Here is a 12,822-nt window from a genome sequence, read left to right as displayed (position 1 = left end):
TAAAGGATATGTATGAATACTGATATTAAGAGAAGAAACAAATTTCTTGTAATTTTTTTACTGACAAAACAGCATAATGTAATAATACTTGAGGACAATATTTTAAATATAGGTCTACTAGTGAGAAGAAAGGAATTCTTTTTTTTTGGTAATAACATTTTGCTTATTTGGACATCAAAATTGGTGTTCCCTTCATCAGACTGATTGCGTTGCATATGTTTAACTATAAAACCTTCTTAGTTCATGGGCTATACAAAAACAGGAAGCAGGCTAGATTTGGCCTGTGGGCCATAGTTTCCTGACCCTGATCTGCAAGATGATTTCTGCATTTAGTTTGTCTTTATATTTGTTATTTAAAAAAAAAAAAAAAATCCACTGACTTACAGCATTTTAACAAGAAGACTTTGTATCTATTCCCTTTGAAATATTACTGATATATGAGCTATATAATTGTTTTCCTGTAATCTTTCCGTAGCTACTTTCTTTTAAACTTATTTCCAAGTAGTTTTAGACACACATAGAATTGCAAAATGTAGACTTACATAGAGTTGCAAATATTGTACAGAGAATTTCTGGGTATCCTTTACCAGATTTCTTCCAATGATAGTATCATGCATAACCATCATAAATACTTTTAAAAGTACCCTTAACATTGGTAAATAATCATTTATTTAAAAATGAATTTTCTCTGTAATTCTATATATTGAAGAAGAATTTACACCTGTGATTTCACTTTTTGTTTTTATTTCCAGATCAGCCAGCATTACTAACCTGTCACTGGATAGATCTGGTTCTCCTATGGTACCTTCATATGAGACATCTGTCAGTCCCCAGGCTAACCGAACATATGTTAGGACAGAGACCACTGAGGATGAACGCAAAATTCTTCTGGTACTGGTCCAGTATCTTTGACCTATTGCTAGTTTTGAGCATAGAGAATGTTTATGTGACTGAGTCTTTTTTTTTTCTTTTTGAGACAGAGTCTCGGTGTGCCGCCCAGGTTGGGGTGCAGTGGTGTGATCTTGGCTCCCGGCAACCTCCGCCTCCCAGACTTAAGCGATTCTGGTGCCTTAGCCTCCTGAGTAGCTGGGATTACAGGCACGTGCCAGCACACCTGGCTAATTTTTTGTATTTTTAGTAGAGACGTGGTTTCACCATGTTGGCCAGGCTGGTCTCAAACTCCTGACCTCAAGTGATCTGTCCACCTTGGCTCCCCACAGGTGTGAGCCACTGCACCCAGCCTGTCACTGAGTCTTTTTAAAAAGAAACATATAAATGAAATAGTGTATCAGTTAAACAGAAGTGCTTAGCTTCAGTTTTTCTAGGATCACCTGAGGGATGGGTCAAGTATTCTGTACTCATTGCATTAATATTTTCTTCTTTTCTTTTCTTTTTTCCTTTTTTTTTTGGAGATGGAGTCTCGCTCTGTTACTAGGCTGGAGTGCAGTGGCGGGATCTTGGCTCACTGCAGTCTCTCCCTTCCAGGTTTAAGCGATTCTCCTACCTCAGGCTCCTGAGTAGCTGGGACTACAGGCACATGCCACCACACCCAGCTAATCTTTGTATTTTTAGTAGAGACAGGGTTTCACAGTGTTGGTCAGGATGGTCTCGATCTCCTGACCTCGTGATCTGCCTGCCTTGGCCTCCCAAAGTGCTGGGATTACAGGTGTGAGCCACCATACCTGGCCAGTATTTTTTTTTACCCCTTTTGTCTGGTAAAATCAGAATTCAGTTACCTACATAATAAGAGAGCTTAACTCTTAGGTCCCATATTGCTATTTAAGCTTTGAAGCATGTTTGTTATACACATGTAACACTTTTCAGTCATTTAATACTATATGTTTATATGAAATAATCAGTTGCTTATTGAATTTATCTGTGCATTACTGTGTTCAATTCTAAGAGTGACTCAGAGAAATGGAAGATATGGCTGTGTCCTCAAGCTTATAATTCAAAAGTAGAAGTAAGAGCCAGGTGTGGCATGCAGTTGTAGTCCCAGCTACTTGGAAGGCTAGGGCGAGAGGACTCTTGAGGCCAGGGGTTTGAGGCTGTAGGGTGCTGTGATCATGGCCATGAATAGCCACTGCACTCCAGCCTGGGCAACATAGCAAGACCTTGTCTCTAAGACAACAAACAAACCAACAAACTCACAAAAGGTAGAAATAAGATCAGGGAGAAGATCCTTAATAGTGGAAGTAGTAATACTTTAACAATATCAAATAATATGACTATATGTCATGTAAGAATTCAAAAAACAGCTCATTACTAATGAGGGAATCAGAAAAAGGCTTAAACTGAAGGGCTTGAACTGGACCTTGAGAGATGGAATAGTTTTGGATAGGCAGTGAGGAAGGTGAATCTTATTTAAAGGTGTGAAGAAAGATATAGAGGTAGGAATAAGCATGATGTTTTCCATGGCCAGAAGTAAGATTTTTTAATTGGAAGAGAGTTTAAATAGGAGTCTGGGGGCAATGAGAAAGGAAAGTTATTTGGGACTACCTGGTGGAAGGCAATGAATTCTGTACTTACAGGTGTAGATTTGAACCTTTAGTTGCTGAGGAACATTCAGAAATTTTTTGAGAAGGGAGTAATTTACTGAAGGTCTTCCTTTAAAAGAAACTCATCTGACAGTTGGGTACCTGGTGAGATGTGGTGGAGTGAAAGCCTCTAGGAACAGTTACCTTAGGTTAGTGTGATTAACTATTGTCTCCCTCTGCCTTGCCCCATCTCCAAAGAAGAATACATAAATAGGAGATGTGCCATTGACTGAAAAAAGAAGTATTTGAAATAATTGGTTTTCAAGAGAAAAAGTTACGTTTGGAATTAGATGAGCTGAGTTCAAGCTGTTCCCATGTATATGTCATTTGTATTAAATTGTGTGAGTTAGCTACCATAAATCCAAATTAGGTTTCCTTTTATGAGTCTCAAAATCACAGGAAAACATCTGAAAAAGTATATAGCATTTTTCTAAAGAGTAACTACTTGCTGTTAATGTGATTGCAGGACAGTGTTCAGTTAAAGGACCTGTGGAAAAAAATCTGCCATCACAGCAGTGGAATGGAGTTTCAGGATCACCGCTACTGGTTGAGAACGCATCCCAACTGCATTGTAGGAAAGGAATTAGTCAACTGGCTAATCCGAAATGGGCACATTGCCACAAGGTATTCTGGTCTTAGAAAGAGGTTTCTATGTTTTGAATGAGAAAACATATTTGAAGATAGTAAGAGTTATAGATTTCTTTGTAGAGTTAGGGTGCTCTTTGTTTTATCTGATTGATGGTTTAGTGTGCTAATTATTTAACCCTCCTCCAGTCTGAGTTTAAACCAGCAGAGAACAGGTGCAAGGAGTACAAGGAGCCAAATGGGATCTTAATTTACCTTATTAAAAGCAGAAGAACTGTCTAGCAAAGCAGGATTAGAGAATGTAGCTGGAACCTAAGGCCAAAGAATTCCTCAGCTACTGTTCACTAATCTAGACAGGTTGTAACCTGTGTTGAGTATTTAATCTAGACAGGTTGTAACCTGTGTGAGCTATGCCTGTCGGGTCCTAGCTTGCCTCATAAATCATTTATAAAAAAGAGTAACAGGTCCTGCTTTTCAAATACACATATACCCTAGCTTTTACTATTTTCTCAGATTAGCTACTCCTCCTCTCACGGGAAGAAAAAGGTACGTAAAGAAGTAAAGAGAAATAACTTTAAGCAGTAAAGCCCTGGTTGCAATTTTGGCTGTATATATTTTTTAGCTTTGTGCTTTTAGTCACATTATTCAATCTCTTTGAGACTTCTTCAGTATGAGGAAAATTATGTGGTCCTGTGAATAAACTGTGGGGGATGAAATAATATTGGCTGAAGTGCTTTATGAATTGTGAAATGCCATATAATGTAACGTGTCATTAAGTGTCTATTTCATGTATATATGTATACATATTTTATGCCTGTATCTGTAATGTTTGCTATTGTCTTATTAAAACTAAGCTCCTTGAAGGTAGGAGCTTTTCTCAACATTTTTTAAATCTGTTAAGTACAGGGTTGTGCATGCATTGAATACTCAGTCAATGCTTGCTGTTATTAAAATTAGGTTTTGTTAGGACTGCCTTACCAGTAGTTTCTTGTCCTTTACTATAGTACCTGGAAGAATCTTTTAATATGCTTTAACTCTGTCTTGTTTTGTCCTTTACTTATCCAAGGGCCATATGAAATTCTAACTCTGATTAGAACTGAAAAAAAAATTTAAGGTTGTGTCTTATCTGGTACTTAACTGTTCTGACTGACTTTTAAAACTTTTCATTTTTGTGGGTCTTGATTCAGGGCACAAGCTATAGCGATTGGACAAGCAATGGTTGATGGACGTTGGCTGGATTGTGTTAGTCATCACGACCAGCTTTTCAGAGATGAGTATGCGCTGTATAGACCACTGCAGGTACTTTTCAGTGTTTACTGCCAATTAGAATGTAGCAAGCTTATTTTATAGTCTTTCTTCATCAGTGGGAATAAAAAGTAGTTTATTAGAAGATAATTTTTTCTAACATTTTTTCCTGCTGTTTGAGGAAAGTTAAAACATTTTTTTTTACTTGGCAGGCAGCAATAATGAAAAAGCTGCCATTAGAATCAAACATTTTATCGTTTACTTTAAATTTGATCAGACAATAAAAAGGAAAAAAGTAAGAATCAAACACTTTTTTTAGTTGGTGTGGTAGTTCTTAAATTTGGCTTTATGGTGTTTATAGTTGCTTATCATTTAACTTTAATGGTTTTTGGTTTTATTATGCCTATGTTTTTAGAACTAAGTGAGAGTATAAATAATACAATGAAAAATTTTATGGCATCTGTTGAAATAATTTTGGCTCTAGCACTATTGTATAACAATAGTGATGATGGCCAGGTGCGGTGGCTCACACCTGTAATCCCAGCACTTTCGGAGGCCGAGGTGGGCAGATCATCTGAGGTCAGGAGATGGAGACCATCCTGGCTAACACGGTGAAACCCCATCTATACTAAAAATACAAAAAAATTAGTCAGGCGTGGTGGTGGGTGCCTGTAGTTCCAGCTACTTGGGAGGCTGAGACAGGAGAATGACATGAACCCGGGAGGTGGAGCTTGCAGTGAGCTGAGATTGCGTCATTGTACTCCAGCCTGGGTGACAGAGCAAGACTCCATCTCAAAACAAACAAACAAAAACAATGGTATACTGATGAATATATATTTTTTTGTTTTAGGGAAGTGGAAATTATTTAAAAATATAACTTCAAAAAAAGATATATGTTCACTCTTGGTTTATGTAATTTGATACAATATGTGGGTTATATATACACACACACATATATAAACATATATATACATATATATACACACACAGGCACACATGCATATTTAGCCAACCCTTAAGAGTTAGGGATACTGACCCCCTGAAGAGTTGAAAATTCACCGGTGTTTGACTTCCCCAAAACTTAACTACTAATAACTTACTGTTGACTGGAATCTTTATCAATAACAGGCAATTAATACATATTTTGTATGTTATGTGTATTATATACCATATTCTTACAATAAAGTAAGCTACAGAAACATGAAGAAAATCATAAGGAAGAGAAACTTTACTTACTATTCATTAAGTGGAAATGGATCATCACAAAAGTCTTCATCCTCATTGTTTCATGTTGAGTAGGCTGAGGAGGAGGGAGGAAAAGAAGAGATTGCTTTTGCTGTCTGCAGAGGCAGAAAAAGAAATCTACATATAAGTAGACTCTTGCAGTTTAAACCCTTGTTCAAGGGTCAGCTGTGTAATGTTTAGTAACACCTTTGTGAACTAAAATTGGAAAGTCAATGGTTAGAAGAGACAAATGACTCCAAATACTAGTGTGGTGTGATTGATTAAAATTTATTTTCCAATATGTGTTCTGGAGAGAGTTTCCCCAGAGCTAAAATAAATTCTAAGCTATCTTCACTCTCAGGATTAAGGCATGAAATGAAACACTCTAAAATCTGTATCAAAAAAATGTTTTGTTCTTAATATACAACTTAAGTCTTCTAGTTAATGAAAATTATAATTTTAAAGAGTGGAATCGTCAGTATGATTCTGGTTTATAATTGAGTTTTTGTTAATTTGTTTATTTTTATATAAATTCAATTGTTAAGTTCATAGAAATATTGGACTACAATTTATTTATAGTGTGACAGCCTTAACATTGTTGCCATTGAGGGCCAATTGCTTGGATCCTGTCTTCATCCTTTCAGAGTACAGAATTTTCTGAGACGCCTTCTCCAGACAGTGACTCAGTGAACTCCGTGGAAGGACACTCTGAACCATCCTGGTTTAAAGACATAAAGTTTGATGACAGTGACACAGAACAGATAGCTGAAGAAGGTGACGATAATTTGGCTAGTGAGTTTAACTTTCTAACATTTTAGTTTTGATGGGTCATTACTGTGTATGAATGATAAAATGATTACCTTGTTTGTTGAAATAATTCCGCTTTATGATTTATGGCTCCAACTAAATGGAAACATCTGATAGCAGTCTTTGTCTTAGATACAGTATTTTCTTAAACCAACTTGTTAGGCTGACATTTCTAGATTTTACCATAGTCTATAGTTTGCAGCAGCTTAAAAATAACTGAACTAATAATATGGCAGCAGACAACTTTCTCATCTCTTCACTATGATATCAGACTTTCTCTCTGCAGAACCTCCAATATATTTCTTCATTTTAAAAATTGATTTTACATTTAACTTGTTCAAATTTTATTAAGTCTACACAGAAGTACGTGAAAATACTGTATCCATTTTGGTATTGCACATTGGGCTTGTATATTAAAAAAACAGTTTTCTCCTTTCCTCCAATACCCTGATAAAACCCATTTTTACTCCCCTCCTCTCCCTATATTTCTTTCCCCTTCCCAACACTAAAAGATTCTGCCAGTCCTAGCAAGCGCACATCAGTCAGCAGTTTCCAGTCCACAGTGGACAGTGACTCAGCCGCTTCTATCAGCCTGAACGTGGAGCTGGACAACGTGAACTTCCATATCAAGAAGCCCTCCAAGTACCCACATGTGCCCCCTCACCCTGCTGACCAAAAAGGTAGGAGGTAGTCACCATCTGGAATCCAAACACAGGCTGGACAGCTGGGCCATAGAATCTCATGCCAGCCTGTCTTTCTGGCTTCCTCTGTCCGATGTGGCTGAGGGGATTTGGTGTGGGTTTTGTTCTACCCTTTCTCATTTCTCCCACACCTCCTCCCCATACCTTTTTTGGTTGATTCCTTTTGTTTCTTGTTTTCTTCCTCAGCAGCACCATGCCCAGTTTAAAGCTTGTAGTCTTTAAAAGGAACCACATCTGACTGCTCTTCCCATAATGTGCAACTTCCAAGGTGGCATTTCTTTGCATTTATAACATGGATGTTCTGCTCTATTCTTTTCTCTTTCTTCATTTAACATTTTAAAGCCTGTTTGCCTTTGCCGTTACCCAGTAACATAATACTTCACTAAACTCATTAAGATGCTTGAACCAGATTGGGGGAAAATCATTCACACGTTCCAAAATACCTCCACAATAATTCATAATGGTTAGTATGTATATTCTATGTTTATTAAAACAATTTCTTCTCTAATGTAAAATGAATTCATTATTTTTAGCTATTTTATTTGATGCTTTAGTCTACTGGCTCAAAAATAGTAGTGACCATATTCAAAAGACATTTTGTGTAAAAGGAGAAAGAGGTAAACATTACTAAAATCTAACAGCAGCACATAAGAAATGCCTGTTTTTAAAATGGATGATGAGGCTTACTTTATTGGATATAATTAAAAGCCAATTTAAATTATAGTCCTATCATGGGATTGTGCAGAAGTGAATAAGTAAAAAATACATGAGTAAATAAATAAATGAGGGATTTCATTATGTCGTAATAACTGAAAAATCAATATTATAAAGATGAAGCACTTTATTCCATGATTTTACCTGGAGTTTGTATTTTAAACATATAACTGTCTAAAGTAGAATTGTCTCCTTGCTTAGATCTGAAATGCTTGCCTTAGTTTTGCGCACTCTATTTTGAGCCTAAAAATAGATCAGAAAACAGAAGCTTTTGAACCAAACATTTATACTAAAATGATTTGATACAAGTTTATATTTCTCCAACAAATTTCTCATAATTGTCAGTATTAGCTATTATCAAAATGTGGTACAATGGTACTTAAGAGTTATAGTAATAAAAAAGGAATATATTATTTAAAAATAAGAAATTTAGAGAGGGTCTGTTAATGAGGAGACTTGACTAGCATTGAACATGAGTAAGATAGACATCTTTATGGAAATCCTCAAAACAGAAACTGGAAAAATGATGGAGAATATTTGGGTGAGTATGAAAGGATGGAAAAGCAGATATGACACTTGTGTGAGAATTAACTATAGATGGTGGTCACATGGGGGATATTATGAAGGTTTTGAGTATAAACTTACAGATGTGGGTCGGGGCACACAGATGAACATCTGTTCTCTGGACACATCTGTTGGCAATTGAATTTTGCTGTAAGCAGAATGTGAAGTACACTTTTGACTTGCTGATGATTTCACCTCTTGGAACGTTAAAGGAGTTCTGAAAATCTTGAAGAGTGACCTGTCATCATAGAATTTGTAATAGCAAAGGATAGACTGCTGAGCACAGTCAGATACTTACTTTTGAAAACCTAACTTGAGAACATGTGGAGTGGAATGGAACAGGAGGCTCCAAAAATGACATTGTTATGGTAACAACCTGAGATTGTGTCTCCAAGGAAATTGACAGGAGAAACACCTGCAGTTAACAAAAATATGACTCCTTTGGAACCTCCCTGATCTCAATCCCCCCCTTTTTTTTTTTAAGAGACAACAGGCTGGAGTGCAGTTGTGCGATCTCAGCTCACTGCAACCTCCACCTCTCGGGTTCAAGTGATTATCCCACCTCAGCCTCCTGAGTAGCTGGGATTACCAGTGCACACCACCATGCCTGACTAATTTTTTGTATTTTTAATAAAGATGGGGCTTTACCATGTTGGCCAAATTGGTCTTGAACTCCTGGCCTCAAGTGATTCACCCACCTTGGCCTCCGTAAGGGTTGGGATTACAGGCATGAGCCATTGTTCCTGGCCATCAGTCTTTTAAACAGATTGTCTATCAAAGTTGTAAGTGGCAACTTACATGGAATAAATCTGAAAGAGGGGACAGCACTTTTAAGAAAAATGACAGTAATAGAAGTCCAGCTTGCACTGAAGGTTGGAGAAAATGTCAAGGATATCTGAGAAAGATTTAAAGTTTAGTAGAAAGAAAAACTAGGCTAGTTATTTGGGAAAGTTATGTAATATTGATTGATGACTAAAAGAAGGCTTTTTTTCCTTCCCACTCTTTAGACTAATCTTACCAGGAAAGAATACACGTGGTTAAGAGGAAAGTGAAGTCCAGGGTAATAAAGAGATAGAGAATTAATGGTTTTTTAAACAATTCTGTTGCCAGGTTTAGGCAAACTATATGCCAGGTTATTGAAAGACTTTGGATCTGGGATCATGGAGCCAGAGTTTGTTATCTTTGAAGAGTTGCAAAGAGTAGGAGAGAGTCTAGATGACTGTAGTGATAGATGCATTGTTTTTTTTGTTTTTTAAAGATGGGTTCTTGATGTGACATTGGAAGCTGGAAAAATGTGGAGAAGTGTAGTGAACAGAATGTTCTATGGTATTTAGACAAGGAATTGGTGGTAACTGGGTACCAGTGTTGGTTAACCAAAATAAGTCATTCCAAAACAACCCCATTTCCATTTTTTATGGTGATACAAGATTGATAAGACTATGAGAGATACTATCTTTGTTGATGTTAATAAGACATTTAATGATCTCTCAATAGCTTTGTAGACAAAGAGGACAATTTCGTACTTGAAATACGTTAAAAGAGGCAAAAGCAATGGTCATATTTATTTGTTTAAAGCACAGGCTTTGGAGTCTGTATGAGCTTTATTTTTTAAATTGTAAATTGACAAATTATAATTGTATGTATTTATGGGATATAAAAAGATGTTACAATATATGTATAAAATATGGAATGATTGAGGAACAAGTAAGGATTTGAAATGATGGATATGTTTATTAAACCAAGCTAATGAACATATTCATCATTTTAAATCCTTTTTGTTGGGGCAGGGTGCAGTGACTCATGCCTGTAATCCCAGCACTTTGAGTGGCTGAGGCAGGCGGATTGCTTGAGTCTATAACATAACCTAGGAGCATCCCCTTCCTGTTGACATCAAATTATTAATTATCCTTTCAATATTTTGCACAACAAACTACCAGTTTGGGCAATGTGGCAAACCCCGTCTCTACAAAAAATACAAAAGAATTAGCTGGGTGTGGTGGTATGCACATGTGGTCCCAGCTATTTGGGAGGCTGAGGTGGGAGGATTACTTGAGCTCAGCAGGTTGAGGCTGCAGTGAGCCATGATTTTGCCACTGCAGTCCGGCTTGGATGACAGAGTGAGACTTTATCTTACCAAAAAAAAAAAAAAAATCCTTGTTATTATTAGTGGTGAGAACCTTTGAAATTTACTCTTAGCAATTTTGAAATATACAATACACTGTTATTAACTATAGTCATCATGCTGTACAATATTTCTCAAAAACTTATTCTTCCTGTCTGAATGAAACATTTTACACTTTGACCATCATCTCCCCATTCCCTTCACTTCCTCAACCTCTGGTAACCACCATTCTACTTAGTGTGAGCTTTTAATATGAAAAACACAAAGAGTGTAGTGTGTTTGGTGAATGTAAGAGTTTATGATACCACTACTAGTGGTGTTTTTTTTTGGGTTTTTTTTTTGTTTTTTGTTTTTTTGTTTGTTTGAGACAAAGTTTTGCTCTTGTTGCCCAGGCTGGAGTGCAATGGCCTGGTCTTGGCTCACTGAAAACTCCGCCCTCCGGGTTCAAGCAATTCTCCTGTCTCAGCCTCCCAAGTAGCTGGGATTACAGGCACCAGCCACCATGCCTGGCTAATTTTTGTATTTTTAGTAGAGACGGGGTTTCACCATGTTGGTCAGGCTGATCTCGAACTCCTGACCTCAGGCAGTCCGCCAGCCTCAGCCTCCCAAAGTGCTGGGATTATAGGCGTGAGCCACTGCACCTGGCCCACTACTGGTGTTAACACGTGGATTTGTAGCTTGTTGTACAAAATATTGAAAGGATAATTAATAATTTGATGTCAACAGGAAGCAGATGCTCCTAGGTTATGTTATAGGGATTTGACTCCCTGTATTTAGTGTTGTTCACCACTTTTTTTTTGGTCAGCACTTTTAATGTTTTTTAGATCCACAAATAATTAAAATCTGGGAAGAATGGCTAGTGTGTTGGATAGTAGAACTGACATTTAAAAATCTTGATTTTCTCAAGCAATACATTGAGACTAACAAGATGATAGTTAACACAGTTAAACATAATATAATAATAAGGCTTAACACATTTACTATTAGTATTTTGGAGAAAGTCACTCTTAATAATTTGTATGATAAAGATCTAAGTTTTAGTTATTTGCAAATTTAAGAGTGTGATGTATCAACCCCTCTGCACCCCCCAGTGCAATAGTAGATTTCATTAGTGGCCATATAATGTCTAGAATCAGGATCCAATTTAATGTTTTGTGTTTAGTTCTGATTTATGAATAGAGCGAGGTTGCCAGGATCCTAAGACATCTGGAAACCATGATAAGAGAATCTGGACTATTTGAAATGGAGAAAAGAAGACTTGGTGTTGCCTTTAGGTATCTGAAGAGTACCTGAAAGAAATTATATTTATTTTGCATATGGCTGAAGGAAGAAATAGATTCAGTAGTCAGGAATAGTGAACTTTTGCCACTGTGCATGGGAAGTGTCCAGGTTGTGTCTGAATGTTCACTTGTCATAGTTATTGAGGACAGATGCCCACATTGGGTGATGGGTTACATAGACTTGGGGACTTCTAAATTTTCTTTTAATTCTAAATCTGTGAAATGAAAAACCTAGATCTAGAATTAAAAAGAAATTATAATCTTTTAGCCTACTCAGTGAGAATATTATAGAGAAGGTTCCAGCGTTAGGAAGAACATAATTATTAAATTGATGTCTTAGGTCATTTGCAACCTTATAATTTGAAGAGTTCATAAATCTCTTAATAAATATAGCTGGCTTTCACAGTTCTCTCTTAGTTAGTTTTTAACATACTAATGAGTTATTGTTACATTTTTTTTCTTGTGAAGTTGTAATAGTTTGCTCAGTGTTACAGTCAGGATGAACACTGATTACCAGAAAATAAAGATTTCCAGGGAGACTGGTAGTTATGTGAAAGAATAATAGAATTCTTCTGCCTCTGGTTTTCATTCCCTTTGTATAAAAACAAATGGGAATTTTTTTTTATCTTTACATTGAAATTAAAGGTAGTACTTATTAAATATTTTCTTATGGATTGTCCTATGTTGTTTAAGGCTGAGGAAAATTGGATTTATAAAATTGGTTGAAATATCTGTACTTTAAAAAATACTACTTATGCTTTCTATCTTAAGTGACAAAACCCTATTTTCAAACTTAATTTTTCATTATTAGTCTTAGGGAATGGTACAATTAAAATATATTTTACTATGTGTTGCAAGCAGGATTCTGAACTATTCTTGGAAAGTTAGCAAGTAGAACCTAGAGAAGAAGGTGAAAACCATGGCTTCTGTAAACCTCTAGATGCAGTTTTCTGTGTACAGGAAAACATGGGATAGAGGAGCAAGTTAAACACACCATGAGAAGACGATTGTACTCAGAATGTGGGACGTCCCACAGAACAATA

At 36.5% G+C, this 12,822-nt stretch overlaps 1 protein-coding gene across 2 annotated transcripts in view; it reads left to right on the top strand.

Annotated features, from left to right (window-relative positions):
• PIKFYVE (phosphoinositide kinase, FYVE finger containing) overlaps nucleotides 1-12,822 on the top strand; it is a 94,284-nt gene that overhangs the window by 34,370 nt on the left and 47,092 nt on the right. Inside the window, exons 8-12 of one of the 2 annotated variants that reach the window (XM_011949826.1) lie at nucleotides 753-891; nucleotides 3,004-3,161; nucleotides 4,310-4,421; nucleotides 6,236-6,383; nucleotides 6,911-7,078. In XM_011949826.1, the coding sequence (XP_011805216.1) occupies nucleotides 753-891; nucleotides 3,004-3,161; nucleotides 4,310-4,421; nucleotides 6,236-6,383; nucleotides 6,911-7,078 (725 nt within the window). Of the gene's footprint in view, nucleotides 1-752; nucleotides 892-3,003; nucleotides 3,162-4,309; nucleotides 4,422-6,235; nucleotides 6,384-6,910; nucleotides 7,615-12,822 lie in introns of those variants that run through there. The other variant, XM_011949827.1, reaches the window with a different exon arrangement.

This window comes from Colobus angolensis, unplaced genomic scaffold (assembly GCF_000951035.1).
Source record: "Colobus angolensis palliatus isolate OR3802 unplaced genomic scaffold, Cang.pa_1.0 Scaffold30, whole genome shotgun sequence".
Lineage (NCBI taxonomy): Eukaryota > Metazoa > Chordata > Mammalia > Primates > Cercopithecidae > Colobus > Colobus angolensis.
This window is presented reverse-complemented; position numbering and strand designations above follow the sequence as displayed.